The 21,844-nt window shown below is 25.4% G+C and overlaps 3 protein-coding genes across 9 annotated transcripts; 1 reads left to right on the forward strand and 2 right to left on the reverse strand.

Moving 5' to 3' along the window:
- Positions 1 to 1,412: 1,412 nt before the first annotated feature.
- Uba3 (Ubiquitin-like activating enzyme 3) lies at positions 1,413 to 4,069 on the reverse strand. 2 transcript variants are annotated; one of them, XM_086903296.1, is made up of 4 exons: positions 3,860 to 4,069; positions 2,667 to 3,027; positions 2,260 to 2,589; positions 1,413 to 2,189 (listed from the first exon to the last, which is right to left on the reverse strand). In XM_086903296.1, exons 1-4 carry the CDS (start codon positions 3,883 to 3,885, stop codon positions 1,809 to 1,811), a joined length of 1,098 nt encoding a protein of 365 aa, XP_086759422.1. In that variant the 5' UTR covers positions 3,886 to 4,069; the 3' UTR covers positions 1,413 to 1,808. The 2 variants fall into 2 exon arrangements, with proteins under 2 accessions (XP_086759422.1, XP_086759421.1); XM_086903295.1 differs by having other exon boundaries at positions 3,147 to 3,860.
- On the forward strand, positions 3,878 to 18,864 carry LOC100870642 (coronin-2B). 5 transcript variants are annotated; one of them, XM_086903290.1, is made up of 13 exons: positions 3,884 to 3,957; positions 4,740 to 5,034; positions 6,166 to 6,371; positions 8,797 to 9,012; positions 13,276 to 13,473; positions 13,805 to 13,921; positions 14,416 to 14,730; positions 14,825 to 15,049; positions 15,127 to 15,336; positions 15,418 to 15,535; positions 15,619 to 15,845; positions 15,915 to 16,101; positions 18,493 to 18,864. In XM_086903290.1, exons 4-13 carry the CDS (start codon positions 8,995 to 8,997, stop codon positions 18,558 to 18,560), a joined length of 1,683 nt encoding a protein of 560 aa, XP_086759416.1. In that variant the 5' UTR covers positions 3,884 to 3,957; positions 4,740 to 5,034; positions 6,166 to 6,371; positions 8,797 to 8,994; the 3' UTR covers positions 18,561 to 18,864. The 5 variants fall into 5 exon arrangements, with proteins under 5 accessions (XP_086759418.1, XP_086759415.1, XP_086759416.1 ...); XM_086903289.1 differs by lacking the exons at positions 6,166 to 6,371; positions 8,797 to 9,012 and having other exon boundaries at positions 3,881 to 3,957; XM_086903291.1 differs by lacking the exons at positions 3,884 to 3,957; positions 6,166 to 6,371 and having other exon boundaries at positions 4,356 to 5,034.
- Positions 18,855 to 21,843, reverse strand: bou (glycosylphosphatidylinositol anchored membrane protein boudin). 2 transcript variants are annotated; one of them, XM_012492872.3, is made up of 4 exons: positions 21,576 to 21,824; positions 20,659 to 20,814; positions 20,058 to 20,204; positions 18,855 to 19,726 (listed from the first exon to the last, which is right to left on the reverse strand). In XM_012492872.3, the coding sequence occupies exons 1-4, from the start codon at positions 21,640 to 21,642 to the stop codon at positions 19,515 to 19,517; spliced, it is 582 nt and encodes a 193-aa protein (XP_012348326.1). In that variant the 5' UTR covers positions 21,643 to 21,824; the 3' UTR covers positions 18,855 to 19,514. The 2 variants fall into 2 exon arrangements, with proteins under 2 accessions (XP_012348326.1, XP_086759428.1); XM_086903302.1 differs by lacking the exon at positions 20,058 to 20,204 and having other exon boundaries at positions 21,576 to 21,843.
- Between the last annotated feature and the right edge of the window lies 1 nt (position 21,844).

Genomic DNA, 21,844 nt, shown 5'->3' on the forward strand with positions numbered 1-21,844 from the left:
ATTCATAAGTCATTTTGCAGCTAATGTATTACATTTCAAACACATGAAATCTATTTTGCAAATGGTCGAAATATAATGATATAATTGTGCAACTTAATTCGACCAGAAAGTGAATCGCACGTGCATTCATACTGTGTGTTTCTTTCGTAAAAGAAACCAATAAAATATGATTTTGATTTTGTAAATGTTTTTACAAAATTATTTCATACTGAATGTCTACTTAATTATGCTAACAAAAAGATATTTTAATAGAATCACAATTAATACGTTCTACAGTTTCTGAATGCACTGCCGAACGTGATAATTCACTTTGACCCTGATGCTAGTTTTGCAATTTTGTGCATCTTGTGTCTAGTGAATGAATAACCAATATCATAAAAAAATCTGATTTCTAATTGTATAATTGGAATTAGAATGTCCATATTGGAATTCCGTATAAATAATGAAATGCCAATGAACTTCGAAGTGTTTCGTTGCAAGAACTTCCCAACCGTTAAAAAATTTTTTATTCTTATTCATTTTGACTTTGTGCAATTTTATTGAACATTGAGAGTAAATATTACTCAAATGATCATAGGAGCATTTTATGTTATTCTCATTCAAGTGAATGAAGAGAGGATTATCTAAGAGCAAAAGATTCTTGGTCTTATCAAGGTAAAAAAAGCGAAAATTATGAAGTATTGATACAATGTAATGATAGTTTTGTATAAGGAAGATAGATAATGTATTTGTTCTAGATATTTTTTCTACTCAAGTTGTGCATATGTCGAATGTTACCGAGTGTGCTTGTAAAACAAAAGATGTCTTAGATTATTGTACACTGTCCTTCATTTGCTCTAATTAGACTATCTTTTCATATTTGATATCATTTATACTTACAATAAAAATATAATAAATATGTACTAAAAAATATTTATTAATATTTTTATTATATATAGGTAGTATCAAATATAGAAAGATTGTATTTATGCTATTTTCTTTAAAATTTTTAATGAAACATTATATTAATAATTGAAACAGATGTGAAAAAATTCATTGCAAATAATTTATCAATATATGATACATATGTTTATATAAGGCAAAAAGGACTGTGTACAAATTTCATATTTAACTTAAAATTTAATATGGTGATATGAAAGAGAAATTGTTATTAAAAAATATTAATGACAAGCTAACAAGTATTTTGACACGTGCATATTTCGAGAATCATTATACTGCTCCTTTTTTCTCTTTCAAAATAATCATACTAATGCATCTGTAAGATACTGTCTATTTCTAAAGAATCTACAAAATTTATTGACTAAAAATTAACGATCAAAAAAGATAGAATTTTATGAATAATATATCTTACTAATTTTTCTATAATATATAATCTCTGATGTGAAGAAATGAAAATCGAAACATCAGAAATATAAAATCATATTTGCAGCTGTGTCTTTATTGTTAATATAACAGGTATGTCGTATAAACTAATATAGTTTTAATACTTGCTTCTGTTATATATAAGAATAGTCAAAAAGATTAGTATTATAAAAGAATAGCAATATCAATTAATTACACGAAATTAGAATCAATATATTAAAAGTAACGTACAAAATAACATCGCCGTGTCCATTTATAGATTCATGAAAGAATGATAGATTGAAGAAATTTTTATTTTTATTATTTTGAGAAGAATAATGTTAATGAATTTTTTTATCTTAACATTATTTTTTAAATTGACAAAAAAAGCAATATAAGTACTGTAAATATATATGATTTATAGTCATAAATTTATGAAAAAAAATGAAGGTTTTTCTGTGTGATTATCATACATCTATATTACAATACAAAAATTTTAATTTTAACACAATTGCATTAGGAGTAGTAATATCAGCAACATTTATCTCACTGTCATTTCTAAGTCCCAGTTCTATTAGCGTTTTTGTTAAATTTTCACGAGTTCTTTCCTCGATACTTGCTACAGTTTGCATATACAATGTTTTATTTTTTCCATCAATGTATGTTGTCAGACCCGGATTTTTCATTTGCAAGTCAGGTCTCTCACATAAAAGTTCTATCAAATCTTTTAATTTAAATTTAGGATTATTAATTTCAATTTCTTTTGGAATTTGACTACATGCCACACAGTCTTCTTTTTTTTCGGCTTCATAAGTGTAAGTATAAATTCCATCTACATTATTGAGTACCTTCACAAAAAGAAATTATTTGCATATTGTTTTATTTTTACAATTATAATAAATCAAAATAATAAAATACCATATAATTATTTAATGAAGCACTGCAACTGCTAGCAAGTTTAAATGCCTCAGTAGCACATGTTGCAGCAATAACAGCATTAGTAGATGCTACAGCAGGTATAATATTTTTTACTACTCCTTGCACTAATCTATATGTTAAGCCTTGTATTCCAAATTGTGCTGCTCTTTCATTAGATTTTTCATAAATCCAGTTTATATGTTGAGGATCATCACCATCTATTGCACAATCAAATGGATTTTCCTTTGGCCATTGAATTACTTTTACATATTCTATACAATGTTCTGGTAATCGGGGAGTATTTGCTATTGTACATAATGGATATGTGACCTATATTTCAATATAATGATAATTCAAGAAAGAAAAACTATATTATATCAGTTATAAAACATATTGGGAAAATTTACCTGTGGAGGATATAAATCTAAAGTACATTCGATACAAGCAGTCAAACCAGGTAGTATTACTCTTGCATTTCCTTTAAAACCTTCTGTACCTCCATCAATCATTGGTATTACACTTGATCGATCTAATTCTCCATTTTCATAAATTAACAACGATAACAACATGCCATTAATCCATCTTCTTGCAACTATTGAATCTAAACCACAAATTACTATGTGAAATTGTCTATAAAATTCTTCATCTTTATCTTGTATCTTGCAACAATGAGATATGACATTACAGCCTGGAATTCTATTATTAACAAATTTTGCAGCTACTTCTGCCTTTGATGAACCAATATCTTTATGATGGAAAAGAAATTGCCTGGAAAATGATGGAAAATTTTTTTTGGTAAAATTTTTCATACTTTTTTTTAAAGAATATATTAACGAAATAAAAATATCTTGATAAATTATCGCATTAATTCCGATAAAGGATAATACCGATTAAGGTTAGATAATTCAATGGTGTCCATATCAATTACATGAATTTGTCTAAATCCCATTAATGCTAAATTTTTAAGCAATTCACATCCTAAACCACCAGCTCCAACAACGAGAATTTTACAATTATCTAATAAAAATTGTAAAGTTTCTGTCGATGGTTCGAAATCTGGTCTACAAAAGGGACCCGATCTTTCTAATACTTTTCGTAAATTACTCCATCGTCTATGCATATGATCAGAACCCATTTTTAAAATACTGTTAAAATGTATTATAAATCACTTTTAAATAAATATTAATTAAACATTTTATATACTTTATAACCTATATAGTTCAGACATTCACTATATTCAAAATATCTTATGTCAATAACAGTAGCGACACCAAACTATCACTTCTAGATGTATAAAATAACATATAATTATAATAGTGCATTATTTTGAAACAGTTTTAAATAATTTTTAATATAATCTATAATTCTTTTTTTCTTGAAGAAAGATCAATCAACATTAATATATATTATTTTCTTTATAAATATATTGATTTAAATTCAATTGAAATATGTATATAAAATCTATAACTTTTTAATTTATGAAATATTTGATTTACTATATATTTAATACATAATACATATTTGTTTATATGTAATTTTCATTTAATTAATTTCTTCAATTTAATTAAATCTAATGACGATTTAATTATTTTTTATATACCGTCTCTCGAGCAAATTGCCTTCCATCACGGCGTATTTTTAGCCTCATAGTACATGCTTCAAAATCGATATGTAAATCAGTGTTATACGGATGAAATGGTGAGTAACGCTTGATAGTATTATATCAGATTAAACCGATTGCATTTCTATATAATCATGTATACATTGACCGCGAATTTTAAAATTGTTTCGATACATTTTCTCTTTTTCCCTGTAAAATAAATTTATTTTTTATGAGCAATAATATATAAATTCATAAATATTTGATCATACAATCGTTACAGTGTCGACAACCGATAACTCACAAGTACATAAAAGAAATTATCAAAATCTTTTTAAGACATTCGAAAAATATATATACTAAATTTCAAGTCAAATGAAATACTTTCAATCTTTTCATTAATTTATTTTTATTTTTTCCTATCAGTTCAGAAATAAATATTAATATCGATATTAGCCTTTTCGCCTGTAGACATTCATCGTTCCCCTTCTTTCGAGATTCAGCAAGCAAGAGATATACAATGAGTCGCGCTCTTAGCAAATAAAAAGTTGCGCTTTCACGAGCAAATATTATTCGACGATGTAGCGATGCTTATATAAAGCAATTTGTATACGTGCGAATAACATGTGATCGATGATAATATAAATTGAATGTAGTTTAATAAATACAAGATATTTGTTCGATTTGTGCTATTATAAAGCGGAGCACTTGAGTAGTGTGCTTTCATGTTTACATGTTGCGCGCACGTCAAATCGATACGTCGTGTGCATGTGCGACCGAGTTTAATGAGTGAATTATGAAATTTGTACATGACGGAAAAGCTCGCACGTGGTTTATAATCCATCGCGTTGTGCAAATGTACTTTTTATTTGGAATTTAGATACATAGAGAACCTGTAATAGCAAACTTGGAAAATATTGAAAGACGTCGATAAATATATATTTATCAAAGTATAACTGAAGAAGTATTAAAGTTGTTGCTGGAGATACGTGTTGGAGGTGAATATAATTCGAAACGATTCAAAAGCTTCTATGGGATATAATATTGCGAATTGGGAAATGATACGCACGAGGGAGGAATTGGTGGAGAAATTAGGTCTGGACGGCGTGGATGATACTAATACTTTGTTGAACAATATGGTAGACGTCAGAGCGTGCTACAAACCTAGCGGAAAAGTAAGATTTTTATGTCAAAAGTTTTTCTTCTTGTGTTCATGAATTTAAATCGATGCATGTTCGTGGATTTGTGTTAAATGCAATTGTTATGTCTTTGTTTGAGCCACATAATTTAATTCGTTTTATATTAATATTATGAAGAAAATATGTTTATTAAAATATGTTTTAAATTATAAAATTCATTACGAATAATTAAGTGAAATTTATTATCAATATTAATTCGTATTGATTCGATCTACAAATATTAATGAGTATTGATCATTGATTACAAAATTCATAAAGTATGTCATTAATCTTTGTTTATAAATCAAGAAGCATTTAAAATGTTCTATTTTATCGTTTGACTTGATTTAAGGAAATTGCTATTGATTAATGTTTACAATAGGGAACCTTTTTTAAGGAAGCTATTCATTATGTTTGTAATTTACCTATTAATTTAAAGTAAATTGAAAAATAGATTAGATAGAACATAATAAACTTAAATATTTTTTAGTTTCGCGAAAAAAATAAATAGAGTAGAATATGAATTCTCGAAATAAAGATTAATATCGAATTGATATTTGATTACTTGATTTGATCATTCGATTGCTCGATTCATTTTTCGAGTTTCATTTTATATTTCATATTGATATTTTATTTAATTGAAATTATCGAATTCCATTTTTTATTTTATTTTATTCGATTATATTATAAGCAATAAAAATTCTAAAATTATCATCCATTTTCCATCTAATCTTATTTATCTATATTAATTTATACTTTTAATTTATTTATAATTTTATTGCATTCCATTAACATGCATCGGATCATTAATGTTTATATTTGATTCTTTCTCTTATATTTGATGCATCAGCACTCTAATTGCATTTGAACGCATGAATTCTTAATTATTGTTAAGTTTGCGATTTTGCATCTCTCTCTCTTTCTCTCTCTCTCTCTCTCTCTCTATATATATATATATATATATATATATCTATTTATCTATCTATCTATACATATCTATCTTTATCTATCTATCTATCTATCTTTATCTATCTATTTTTCTATTTATTTATTTTTCTCTCTCAATCTATTTATCTTTCTTTCTTAATCCAAATTGTTCACGCATTACACTAGCACAAAATGTTTTAGTTTATATGATAAACAATGACAATGAACTAGTGACAAAGCATGGTAAGATATGCGTTCACACGAAACGTTACGTCGCTGCATTAAATATGCTCCGACAAGCCACGTGATATATTCAGCTGGCGGTCGCTATGAAGCCAGAAGTCAGTGCTGGTTCGACGACTTTTGCGATCTAACGCGTGCGTCTGGAAACTCTGCTACGATTGCAGGTAATATACGCGCCACTTCTTTCGCGCCGGGGCCTGTCTCAATGAATCTACATCGCGTGACTGCGCAGTCGAATTGATAAATGTTTTTTTTCTACGATTAAGTAAATTGTGGGAATTTAAATACATTTTTTAAATTCAGAGATCCATTAATTTTAATTTTGTCATAATTTTAAATTAATTGAAGATAACTTTGGATGAAGTTTTAAATCTTTTTTTAAAAAAATAATAATGGGACTACAACAATGCATAAATAAATAAAGGAACAAGAAACAAAATATACAAATAAACAAATAAACAAAATATTGCGTATATAATAAGAATGAAATATAATAAAAAAGAAGTATATACTTTCTGATTTTTGCAATGCGTGTGATTTTGTTCTCATCTACATACGTGCGCATTCTTTTCAATACAATTAAAAAATGTAAGCGAGTAAAAATTACATGATGGAAGATGTTGATTTTTTTTTTCTTCTTTTCTTTGAGTGAATTGGAAAAATCAAAATTTATCATCAAAAATTATAATGCTATTCATATTACTAATATTGCGATGATATGATGATAAAGAAAGAAGAACGATTTATTGGATTTACCGAATATTATCGATTAACAAATTAAGATTGCTTATCAAACTTATTTAAAAATCGTAATTGCAAGAAGCATATATTAATTGAATAATCTTATAAATATGTATCTCTTTTTTTCTTTTTTTCTGTTACCACTTCTTTCTTTTTCGAGGCTGAGGCAGACAAGAAAGAATAGGTTGTTGCTATGACCGCTTAAGTATTAGGTTAGTTCATAAATAACGGTAGTTTTTTTTGTTTTAAAATAGTAAAATATTGTTATTTAAACAAATTCGAAGATCTTTCATTATAAACTGCATATTTATATTTACTATTATCGAATAATAAATAATTTTGTGCTTAAAATGTTTATTAAAAGCATATTTTTTATTAATTTTATTATTTTTTTATTACATAATTATTTATAATACTTATTTTCATTTCAATTATTATATTCAATTATAATCTTTTTTTTAAATCTTGTGACTTATTACAATTATTGCGTAATTGTTATAATTATATAATTTTTATAATTATTTTAATTCAATATCTTTTTTTTTCATTTTTTTTTATTTTTATGTTAGATAAAGGTTTGTTAATAAGCAAATAAATTTATTTTATGCATATTTTTTTAAATTTGACATATTTTTAATTCCTAATCAAATGATATGAATATTAAAAATATTCCAAAATATCATGATAAAAAAAATTAATTAAACTTTTTTTTTCTAATTCATTACTTATAATATATATGTATATATATATATGTATATATATACATATTCATACACACGACATATTATATCGTATTTTGTGTAGAATTCTAGAAATTGGAACAAGTGTCGTTTTTAGAAACTCTTTTTTTAAGTGCTATAGCGTAATTGAGGTTTGAAGAAGATCGTTATTTTTGTATCAACTAGTTACAGCTAGCTTTGTCGAAAAACATAAAATCTTGTTGACAATATGCCTTAGTTCATTTTTCCCATTCCAGTGACAGAACATTGATTTTGAAGCGTGACGCAAGCAGAAAAAACAGTACAAAAAGTTATTTCTGTAATGAAATTATTTTCTGACAATAATCGATGTTTATTTTATGAATAATCAACATTTAATAATCAATCTCTTTATATTTTTAAAAATCTTTAAAAATAATTATGCTAATGCTATAATATTAGCTAATGTTATTTTCTGGAAGAATCAAATAATTATATTTCAATTTTGATTAAAATAATACAATGTTATTATTTTTTTTTATATAAAACAAATACGTAATAATTAAATTTATTGTAATTTTATTATTTTAACTTATTTTTCGCATTTTTTTTTTGTTCAAATTTTTGTTCATGATTTCTTCTTTTTTTGTTAGTTATTTTTTATTAAGTCTTTAATAAATCATTGAAGAATTCACTAAACACTGAAACAGAAGAAATAAAAATAAAAATTGCAAATTGAAACATAATAAAAGAGAAAAATTTAATAAAACACAACTAGTATCAATATGTATCATTAAATATAATAACTAAAATATATAATTAAAGTATAATGTATCATTAACTATTAAGTATAATAATATTATTTTTCTTGTTCATGTAGATGTTACATATTAATGTTGTAATTTCAAAAATTGCATAATTTAGATATTTAAATTTCCTTCAAAAATTATTTTTACAGAAAATCAATTTGCAAACATTTTTTTTTATAATGCTTCATTCAAATGAATATTTTCATTTCGTGATAAAATTAAATGAAAAAGAACAAATAAATCAATATAAATGTATGAATTGATATTCTTGAATTTCGCGTGTTTTATTCAAATAATTTCGTAATTAGATGGGCCCCGTGTTTTTTTTTTATTTCTTCCAGTAAAGCGGAAAAAAGCTTGCCGTTGCATATGCAACGATTTGGTCACGAGCGCGAGTTTTGAAGTAGTTGAATATCTTCTCTTTCTTCACATGCATGGGTCCTGGTTTATTCAATTACTACGTTCCTGTTGTGCACTATCGACGACCATCGTCATACTGCGCACGTGTATCGGCTCCCTGAGCTCGATTAATAACAGAAATGACCAAGGATAAACAGGTAAGTGCTTTTGGTGTTTCACAATTAATTTTTTCTTCTTTTCTTTTTCTTTTAATGAACACGAGTGTTTTTTAATAATTCAATGTTATTGAATATAATTCAATTGTATCGTAATATCAGTAATTGGAGATGTGTGATTTTTTTTTATTTATAAATTGAATATCATTTTTTAAGAATAATTTCGATGATTTTAAATGCATTTTTAAAATATCTTTACTTAGGTGATTAGTTTTAATTCTTGTATCAATATTTCCAATTCCAAATTCTTGATATGATTCAATTTTCTCATAATTTTAATAATTTTCTTCATTTATTAATATTAATCTTATATAAATTTAAATATCAAAATTTGTATTTCAAAGGAATAAATAAATTAATCTATTTCGATTCAAATATCGAAACTTGAATTATTTATGATATCTTCGATTATTATTAGTATTATTTAATATCGGTATCATTTAATCAATATATTTTGATTATTTAATCAAAATATTAATATACTATTATCAATACATATGTAAATAACAACTTGTTCAATTGTTATTTTAGAATTGTATTACGAATTTTCAATAATATTTGAAATTTCAAATCTTCAATTACTGAAAATACATATTTTTTTAATATATACGAAATTTATAAACTTTTATTTGCTGATTATAATGAATGAAAAATATACTTTATTTCTATTTTGAACAGATCTATTACAAGAAAAAGGTTATGGCACAATGAATCAAAATATTCTTTTTTTTTGCACAATGCACGCATGTACTTATTCATGTTCAATATCTTAAATTTATTTATTTCTTTTCAATTTTGTTCAATTTTTTATATGAAAAATATTTAATTAATTATTTGCATGCTCAGGCAAGATAATAATATATGTATGTATGCGATATGTATTTTTTGTTTTTCATTTGCTAATTTTGCGTTTAATTGTATCTTTCTGTATTTCAGGAGAATTATAACATTTTGATAACATTGTGACTAGACAAAGGCGATTAATATCGCACGCGTGCATAATGCTTGTATGACCTTAATTGCTGTTAGCATGCCACGCGATTATTACTCGTGAAACACGATCGATTCAGTTGAATCTGATCACTCTTAGTGAACGAAAGAATAGTACTATAAAATTATATTGTCGCAACAAAGATCGTTGCGAACAATTTCTAATTATAAAGATGATTTTATACAGCTGGAATCATTTTCTTCTTTTTTTCAAAAATACAGTAATTATAAATAAAAATCACATAGTAATCACATATTTCTAAGTTTTATCGTTTACATTCTTTTATATTTTTATATCATATAATAAATATATTATTTCACTTATTTCTTAAGTTAATCTTTTTTTTCTTTGTTAAAAAGAAAAAGATTACGTGGATTAACAAAAATAATATTTAGAATTTATTTTAAAATTAATTTTAAAAGCAAATAATTTATAATGAAGCTTCTATTAATAATCCTAGTTACATTGCGTTTTAATTTAAAGATTAATATAAATTTATTAAATTTTTATTATTAAATTATATGATAATAATTAGGATTTTTGTTAAAATTGTTTTTGAAATTTATTTTGAACAATAAGAATTTATCTTAATCATTTCATAATCTTTTGCTAATAAACATAGTCACGTTTCTATTAGATTCCAAAAGATTTTAATGATCATGCAACAAGAATTTCAAATATCTCATGCAACAAACAGTGCAAAAGATAAAATGTATTTTCTAATAAGCTTAGACAAAAAATATCATGAATAATGAATCATAAAGGTTGAAAAATGTACGTGATGATTAATCAAAAGCATTGATTATGCTTTCGACATTTTTTAAATCCATAAATCTATTAAAAGATCATCTGAATACTTTTTTCTTATATAGATATAATACTTTTTATGTCTTATAAAGAAGTAAATATTATAAAAATGATGAAAAATAATATAAAGGCGTTTCGATTATCTTTTAAATCTATAAAAAGATTATGTGGATATTTTTTTTATTGTCCTTCATTCACCATAAATGTAGTGATAAATAGAATTGATTAAAAATGTTATTATGAAGTGAACGAGTTATCAATATTTTTTAAATTCACGAAGAAATCATCAGATTGATCTTTTATCTTTCATGATCATGATATATCAAATAATAAAAAACTATAGTTTTCATTACTTTTTTTAAATTTATAACATCATTAGAACATTATTTTATTATTCTTGATCAAAGCATGATTGTGACGACGTGTACAAAAATAATGAAAAGTGACGCAAACATGTTAAAGCGTTAATCACGCTTGCATTTATAAATGAAGTTTACGATTAAAATTTTGCAAAGATCGGAACGTAAATACGTTCGATGTATATTTTCTTCATTATTTATCAAGAAAAAGTCGCATAATTTGCTCTGTCTCACTGCGCTACGTTGCTCACTACATGCACCATGCGCGACTAACTTCAAAGATTTCACATTATGGTGATTTTGTGCGAATACAAATGAGAATCGAACGTTAAAATATAGTTAAAATGAAATTTGTATCATTAGCGCGAAATCACGAACAATAAATGATTTTTTTGAAATTTTTCTTGATTTCTAATGAAAATATTTAAAAATCAAAAAAATCAAATTGAATTAAAATTTATAACATTATTATTTTTGCAGTATAGGAAAAATTTATTTCCTGAGAATTAGAATTAGATTAAAAAAAAATTTAAAAAGAAGATTGAATAATAGATAAGATTACTGATTGTCCATGAACAAAAATAGTGGATTTTTTTGTTCAGCTCTAAAAAAGAAATTAAATAAATTATGAAAAAATTGTTCGTTTAAAAGAAATAATAAGTTTTTTTTTACAGCATTCAGTTACTTTAAGAAAAAAATTTTGTTAATTCTAAAACAAATTAGAAATCAATATCAATTTAAATTAAAAATTCAAAATATTAAGAAAACTCCTAATTAATATTTAAAATAAGATAATTTGCATTGCTTTTCATTTTATTTCTATAAAAAACAACAAGAATTTTTATAATTTCTTTTGATTTTTTAGAAGAAAAAAGAATATTTTTTTAAAATAATTTCGATAAGAATTCGAATGATTTTCTTATCAATAATAGAAATGTTCAACGACTTGGTAACGTTGTTCACTACATCTTATTTCACAAAACTTTCTTCTTCACGGTTTCTGAGTTGGAGAGAGTTTTAGGAACGTATAAATATGTTCTGCTCATCGTGTTATTGACCTTGCTGCAAATAATAATGCTCAGAGTAATATTAAAGATGAATTCGAACGATCGAAGATGATTGTATAAATTTCGATTTAATATTGGGCATGCTCAAAAATGATTGGACGAGCTATACGGTTAATAATGATTAAGCGATTTTTTTTCAACTCATTATATATCTTCAATAAAAGTATTTGAGAATAAATATTTTAAAGTTTCTTTTTTTAATATTATTTCTTCTCTGTATAATTATCTCGAATAATAATATCCTAGGAAGTTGATTACTTGATTAATTTCATAAATTATATAAAGTAGTTAAAAAATGTTTGGTATAGATATTTTTTATTTATCTTGAATTTCACACAACAATATTCTATCCCTTTATAGCATTGGAAAATTCATTGCCAGTATACAAGTGATAAAATTTATTTTAAAAATAAGAATGTTAACAATTCTTACATATATCTGAATGAAAAATGAATTGCTTATTTTTAAATAATTTTAAATAAACGCAAAGATTAATAATAATAATAAAATATTTATTAAAAATTGGCAAGGATTGAAAAGAAGCACAAGGTTAATTTTAAGTTTTCTTTCGAAGAATATTTATATATTTATATTTATTATTTTCATTTTAAGTTCATCGACCTATCAACGTGATAAAGTGACTTTGCATGTCATATCATCGGTTTTTATTTAAGAATTGATGATACGATGATGTGATTTATAGGTAGTAATTAAAAATCTTTCGATTTTCTTACAATTCTAAAAAATGTTTTAATTTAAAGAAATGCCGCAATAGGCTATGCCATAATTTCTTTCTGTATTCCAAGATAGATTTATAAAAATAAATACTGAACATTTTATAAAATTTTTTTATATAAATAATTGCAAATAAAAGTAATCGTAGTGATCTTTTTGGAAATTTATTAATCTACATTTCAGATTTAAGACAATATTCTTTCAAATTCTACTTTATCGTCATTTTTATCCGTTTAGTTAATATATTTTTTTATCCACAATGATAAATCTATCTGAATTTTTCCAGTCATGGTTTCGTGGCGTTCGAAGCAGTAAATTTCGCCACGTTTACGGTGTACCTGCTAAACGAGAAAAATGTTACGACAATATCAAGATCACGAAGAACGCCCACGACTCACAATTTTGCGCTGTGAATCCCAAATTCCTTGCCATTGTGACGGAAGTGGCGGGCGGCGGGGCATTCTTGGTTTTGCCGCTTGATCGCGTGAGTTATCTAACTTATCGGGTTATCGATTTGCTATTCTTATCATGCATACGAGCTAATATTGCCTGATAATATATTTTGCCTGAGCTATCGTGAACGGCCGACCATGAATTATAGATTGACGCAAATACCTTAATATCGGATGGTAGATATAGAATTAAAAGAATCGTTATTAAAAGAAAGTTGTTCTTTAATAGATATAAAAACATAACATAAAAATGAATTAAGATAAGAATGCGAATTAATGATTTATTAAATAAGATTATTAAATTGAATAATAATAGTTTATTTGATCGAATTTAAATTTTTCCCTTCTTCTTTCTTTTTTTAGACTGGTAGGCTAGATTTTAACGCCAGCAGAGTAACTGGACACACTGGACCGGTTCTGGACATCAAATGGAATCCGTTCAACGATAATATCATCGCTTCCTGTTCCGACGATTGTACTGTACGATCACGTTCCTATTTTTATATATCATTATTTAAAATATTAGACAATATTTATTTATTGAAAGGATTATTACTTTTATGGTATTAAATATTAAAAATTACATAAAAGTTTAGATGAAAAAAGTAAATTGTTTTTCGTTATATTTTCATTGTTGATTTGAGCTTACAATGAAGTAAGTCGAATGAAAAATATTTTGTCAAATGACCTGTCGGCGTGACAAATTGCTATTATAAGCGACTGAATCGTAAAATATGGAATCTATCATTTGCTATCTAAAAGACAGAATGTTTTGTTAAAGTTAAAACGCAATATTTTGTCCTACTTACTTTCATCATCTTCGATATGTATAGCAAAAATGGCACAAAAGATAAAAATATAATATAAAAATTTCTATTATCATCTAAGAAAATTATTTTTCAATAATTTTAAATATTTTATAAGCTCTAGCGATTTAGTTTTATTTCATAATGCTTTTTTTTTCTTAAACGTAGATAAAATTGTGGCACATTCCTGACGGTGGATTATCACGAAATCTCACCGAATGGTTAGTGGAGCTGCAAGGACATAAACGTCGTGTTGCATACATAGAATGGCATCCTGTTGCTGAGAATGTGCTATTCAGTGCTGGCTTTGATCACCTTGTTATCGTATGGGATATAAATAAAGGAGAGGCTGTCAATATAATTGATAGGCATCCTGACGTGATCTACAGTATATCATTAAATCGTGATGGTAGCTTATTGGCGACAACATGCAAGGATAAAAAATTAAGGGTTTTTGAGCCAAGATCTGGTATCGTAGTCTCTGTACGTATTAGTTTTATTTTATGTACTGATTACTTTTATTTTAAAATTAGAACTTATTCGAATGAATATTTCTATAAATCATTCCCTGTTAAAGGAAGGGATCTGTCATGCTGGAACAAAAGCTAGTAAAGTGGTTTTCCTTGGTAGTTCTGGTCGTCTTCTTACGACAGGTTTCAGTCGACATTCTGACAGGCAGTATGCTATCTGGAGTCAGCATGATTTGAATATACCATTAACATGCGAAACAATTGATTCTTCCAGTGGAGTAGTTTTTCCATATTATGATAACGATACGAACATGGTATATTTGGCAGGAAAGGTAAAGAAATAATGTCACAAGATTATATATATAGAATGGATATTTTATATTTTTTTTTTTATATTTTTTTTATTTAGGGTGATGGTAATATTCGATATTATGAGATAGTAAACGAAGCACCTTGGATGCATTATCTTAGTCAATTCATCTCTGGAAATCCTCAACGAGGATTAGGTGTAATGCCAAAAAGAGGCGTTAATACTGCTATATGCGAAGTATTCAGATTTTATAAATTACATGCGACTCGAGGAATGTGCGAGCCGATATCCATGATAGTTCCTCGAAAAGTATGTAGAAATGTAAAAAATTAAATTAAAAAAATGTTTTTATTCGATACGATATAATTATCAATTATTTTTACTTTATAGAGCGATCAATTCCAAGAAGATTTGTATCCCGATACTATAGGTACTTGTCCAGCTTTATCAGCTAGAGATTGGATAAGCGGGATGAATAATCCACCAATTTTAATTTCTTTGAAAACCGGTAAGTAAGATTATAGAATTTCATTTCATCTTCTATTTTTTCTCCTTATGTATTACTTGATTTTATTATTTAAATATAAATAGGTGGTAGTATTACCACGCACAAGCCACGAATATATAAACCACCTCAACTTCCACCAACGACTGACTTGAATAATAAAAAGAAATTCGCTTTCTTGTCTACCGAAACTGTACCAGATTACAGGCCCATCGAGTTTCACGATATGTCGGAGAAAAGTCAAAAGACATCTAGTAATCAAAGTACTAAATTTCAGCAACTGCAACAAAAATTCGGCAATGTTGTATTACAGGTATAAGTATTTCTATAATATTTTTATTAATATTTTCATGAATTTAACACTAATTAATAGATTTTGTAGAAAAATATCATTTCTTCTCCACTGAATGATAATAAGGTCTTAGAAAATGTGGACATTCCTAATAATGAAGCGGAATTGAGATTAGCATTTGTTCGCCAAACCGATGAATTGAGATTGGTACGAAGACAACTTGCAAACAGTCAGTTACGCGTTAAAGAATTGGAGGAACAAATTCGCAAACTTCAGCGTTAGTAAATATACAATTTTTTCGAAATATATAACGTATGCGCCGAATAAAATTTTTTGTAGCTTTGTTGCTAATTGTACAACAAACATGGTACTTAACAAAGTGATAAAACGAATATACGTGTATTGTTTATGGCAGTCTAAACGCCTACGCTTTTAACAAAATTTACATACACATAAAAAAAAGAACAAAAAGAAAAAGAAGAAAATAAAAGATATTTAAAGATAATCGAGAAACTTTATGAACTGGAAATGCTAGTTACAATTATACATGCTATAATATAATTATATAATTCTCTCTAATGTATCTTATGAATGATACATGATGCATTTTATAGAATTTCGCATTTTTCTATATCTTTGTTGTATATCTTTTTTCTTTGCAATTTTTTACATGGTTCATCATCACATGGTTCATATATCATTGTTAGAAAAAAACGCAGCAATGAAGCAACAATAATTTAGTCAATTTTTTTTAAGATACATAAATGCAGTACATTGTTCTGCTCTAGAGAAACTGAACAAAAAGATGAACAAATAATTGTGATTTATACTATTGCCTTCACTATACAAACGAGTTTTTGTCTATATAAAATCTTAATATTTCTCCAAGATGCAATGTTTTATCGAATGACTTTTAAATATTTCATGATGATATGAAGTTCTCTTTTGGTTCTATGAAGTTTAATTTTTTTTATTTGCATATAAAAAATATAATGTATAAAATGTATACATATTATTGATTGTGCAAACTGTCTTATCTTTTTAGAAAATAATTTTTTAAAATTATATTATCAAAAAGAAGGAGAAAGATTAACTTGATATAAAGACGCAAAACTTGAACGAAGTATTAAATGTTCAGTACATAAAGAATTGTACCTGTCTTGTGCATATGCACGTTTATCGTATGCGATTCGTTTTATATATATAGAATTGTCATACATAGAGTGATAAATAAATGCAAAGATATTTAAGAGTTGCGAAGAGGATATTATGAATGTAATAAAACGATCATTCGAAAATAGCACAAGATGCAAGAATTAATAATGACTAATAATTAAAATTAAAATTTCTTTCTAAGAGAAGAAAAAAAAAATAATTTGATAAATTTTCTTTAATATAATTTAATAATATTTTGTTAATTTCTTTAAAATGAATTTGTTAATATCTTAATGATATTTATGATCATATTTATTGCTTGATTTATTTTTTATACTTTAATTAGTGAACATTTATTTTTCATTGTTGATAGTCAATAATATTTATGAATTCCATTATAATAATTGTATATTAATCGATCAATTAATTTAAAATTATTATTATTATGATTGTTATTATTAACTTTCATCCTACGTCTTATTTTTTTTGTCTCATACATAAGATAATATAAAGATGATGTATTTAATTTATTAATGTTTAAGCTATTCTGTATTATTCAATATATCGATCACTGCCATATTCACTGCCATGATATAAGTGGCAATAGAATTTTTTTAAAAACGCATGACAGTGACGATATTTATTGTACTATTATAAATTAGTTTTGAACTTTAAGCTATTTTTTTCATATAGTTAAGAACGTAGAACTTGATGTGCATAATGAAAATTCTAAATCAGAAAAAAAAAAACAAATGCTGAATGATCAAGGATCATTAATAAAGGAAAAAAAAAAGAAAAAAAGTGTATTATCGTACATCGATTGTTTTTGAAGAAAATATAGCAATTTTTTATTCACTTATATTCACATTATATATATATATACAATAATACCAATATATGTGTGTGTCAAATTATACATTTCTAGGACCAACAAACTGAGAAAGAAATTATTAGTCACAAAATATTCTTTATTGCTTAATAGCGATCAAATTTAGTAATAGTTATATATACTGTTTATACACACACACACACACACGCGCGCGCGCGCGTGTATTTTTCATACAATATAATTGTAATATCGACAAAGATATAAAAAACAACTTTGACTGAACATTCTATTAATAACTAATATATAAAATATGCTTGTGATTAGTGCACATTAATTATTATAACAAAAAGAAAATAGAAAAAAAATAATACAAAATATAAATATAAAAAAAAGAGAATAACATTGGCGCAATTTTTATCGTATAATAATAAATTATTTAATTTGATTTATAAATTGACTAAGAATTAATTATTAAATGCTATGATGAAAAAATATCATTCTGAAATATCATTCTGTGTTTTTGATTTGTAAAACACAACTATACAGATAGAAAATTATTAATCATTGTGTCATCAAACATAGATATATATATATATATATATATATTGTCAGATATCGTAATATTATAGATATTAAGCTCGATATTAGCTTGTATGTATATTTTATTTTGTTTTATAATTACAGAAAGAAAAACATATAGAAAAAGGCTTTTGCATGAAAATATATATTCTTTAAAAAAATTTCCATCATGAAATGCAATTCTTAAACGATCAATTTTGCAATATTATAACTTTATATCCGACTGAGATCTTTTATTTAGTAAATATTAATGAACTCATATTGTTGTATCGAAGAGTGCTATCCTATGTATCGTTCATTGTATAAACATAGATGTACCAAAGAACGTGCAAGTACCTTATTACAAATATCGTCGTGAGACAATTTGTTAAAAGCAGTTGATCGACTATATTATATTTATGCAAAGAAATAAATGTGTATGTAAGATGAATGAGGGATCTCGTTCAATGAAAATAAAAAACAAAATATTCGATCGTATTTATATTGTCTTATAATCCATACAAACATTTTTTAGTTGTGAAGTTTAATTATAAATATTGAATAATTATGAATCATATATATATATGTTTTTAAAAGATAAAAATAAAAATAGGTTTTTGTATTTACATCGATCAAACACTATAAAAAGATCCACATTTTGTACAAAAATATACAAAAATAAGTAATCTAGATCTTTGTTAAATAAATAAACAAAACAAAGTAGAAAAATAATTATATGTATATAAGTACACGATTTAATAGGTTAGATGTGTACGAATAAAAACTTAATCCTATTAAAATTCGATTTTAAGAATAGTTAACATATTTCTTATTCACGTTTATAATCATATCATATGAGAAAAATATAATGACGCAAATTCAGTCTAAGTATTCTTCAATTAAGTTACAAAATTTATATATTATAAAATGTGTTAACACTATAATTATTACAGCTAAATATCTTTATTTAAAATTCTATCAGAAAGAGAAGGCACGTCAATATTATTTTATGAAATAAATCAAATATGAATTATTCCTTTAAAGATTAATATTTATTCTATTCGTATTAACATATTAACGACGAATAACATTCATTATGAATTTATCATAAAATGCACTCAAAAAATTATTTTTAATGATATAAATATCTATCTTTTAAGGAATAATTTATAAATTATTAATAATCCAACTAATATTATCCATAAAATACTTGGTTTCAACATTGTCGCTGGATTGCATCCATCGCCGGCACAAGTATAAATACAAGTTCGATAAGTTAACTTGTCACCTTGTTGATTCACGTAATCGCAATAATTTCCCAAATCCAGTGCTGAACAAAATCTTTTTGTGCCTATTCCACCTATTTAAACATATATAGAGAAAATAATTTTATTTTATTTAACATAAATGAAAAGTTTATTAATTACACACAAAAACAATAATAACATGCTTTTATACATATAAGATGAAAGATGTAGAGGGATAACGTATTTCTAAAAGCAGCATGCAATATATATTTTGGTTATTCATTTTTCATAAAATTATTAAATTCATTATATTTATATATAAAATATTCATTTATCTAAAACTTTTCTTTGATCAAAGTTTCAAATGAAATAAAATCTCTGTGTATCAGAAAGTCTACAAGTGAACACTCGATACCGAGAACACTCAAAATACAATATATGAACCTCCGAATCGTCCGATCGATTTGATGCAGTATTGTGCATCGTAAACATGATTGCAGTTCGCTGGTCGTAAGGTACTTAATACCAATTTACTATCTCCGCAGCTCAGTTCTTCTTCCGATGTACACTGATAGCAATCCAGAGTAGTCGCTTAATCGATTGAAAAAGTACTGAATATAGCGGTTATTGTTATATATACTGCATCAATTAAATGATTTGTTTAATTAGAGACTTATTATAGTGTACATTGCAATTTATTCAACACATTTTCCAATGCTTAACGATTTGTAATAATATATATATTTTAAATAAATAAATTTTAATGATAACCAAAAATTAATAGTTTATCATTATACAAATATTAAATATAAAATAGGCCATCCCTTTTTATATGCAGATATGACTTAAAATACGTTAGTCACCTAAAAACCAATTCGAATTGAAATGATTATCGATTGTGCTCTGACTGTTTTCACATGCTTCGATAAATCGATATGGCAATGTCATTATATGATTAAAGGTTAGTTTTCATTTGAAAGTGCTAAATTTCGCAATTGATTCCCTTTTCCAATATATGTAATCTGATCAGCCGATATTGTTTTACCCTCGAATCGGCCTATATGCTTCACACAATATTGTGCCTCGAAAACAGCATCACAAGGTTCTGGCTTGATATCGATGTCGCTCGAAAGAAATTCGTTGCATTGGAAGGGATGCGAGTTGTTTGTGCTGATGCATTGATAGCATTGTAAACTGTGGACTGAATGAAAAGAAAAAGAAGAAATTCTGTTTATTTTTTAATCCATGGTTTTGTCAAACTGAATCGAACAATGTGATTCAAATAATATTATAAATAATAGTTAATATTATAAATTAGTAATATTATAAATTATAATAAAAAATAATATATTTTAAATATTAGTCAAATATTTAATTCTTAATTGATTATTTATTAAGAAGAATAAACATAAGATATTTTTTTATGAATAAATATAAATAAATATAAAATTTAAAAAATTTTATTATTTATGATTATAAAAAATATATAATTTCCATAAAAAAAATAATTGACCTAGATAATTTATTATTATGCTGTGTGAAATTTTAAACAAATAATTTCTTATTAAATTCATTATATGTCATTTCTTTATACGTATGTATTTTATATATACGTATATATATATATATATATATATATATATATATATATATATGTGTGCATCTATGAATGATAATTTGTTTTTATTTTAAAGATTAATTATAGGAATAATTTTTCATGCAATATTAAATTTTTAACAACGAAATAATCTACTAACTTCAAGCTGTTATTTAAATATAAGTGTTCATTTATATCGATTCTTTCGCTCAATGTTTATAAATTAATAAAAGATTCTACATAATTTAATGATTCTAATAATTTTATCACAGTTCTTAATAAAGAAAACAATGTAAAAATTTATAAATGCCCCACCCAAAGGACGCCACGATATTCACATCTATAGTTACATGCATTAACCTTACCACTTTTGATGAAAAATAGAAATGCCGCGAAAATTGCGTAGCTCCTAATCTTGCTGATAGCGTTCATATTGTAAAATATTTTTGTTACGGATTACACACAAAACACTTTTATGAAATATTAATCGATGGTTTTATATTTCTTTCTGGCACTTCTTGCTAAAACAATCACAACTATGCACGACTGTAACTTCCGTTCGAATTTATATCCATCCAAATGAATATAACGACGACGCGAAAGCGACTGACTAGACAGAGAGAAGGGGACCGCA

Source organism: Apis florea, unplaced genomic scaffold (assembly GCF_048593485.1).
Source record: "Apis florea isolate Af1SG1 unplaced genomic scaffold, ASM4859348v1 contig_2291_pilon, whole genome shotgun sequence".
Classification (NCBI taxonomy): domain Eukaryota; kingdom Metazoa; phylum Arthropoda; class Insecta; order Hymenoptera; family Apidae; genus Apis; species Apis florea.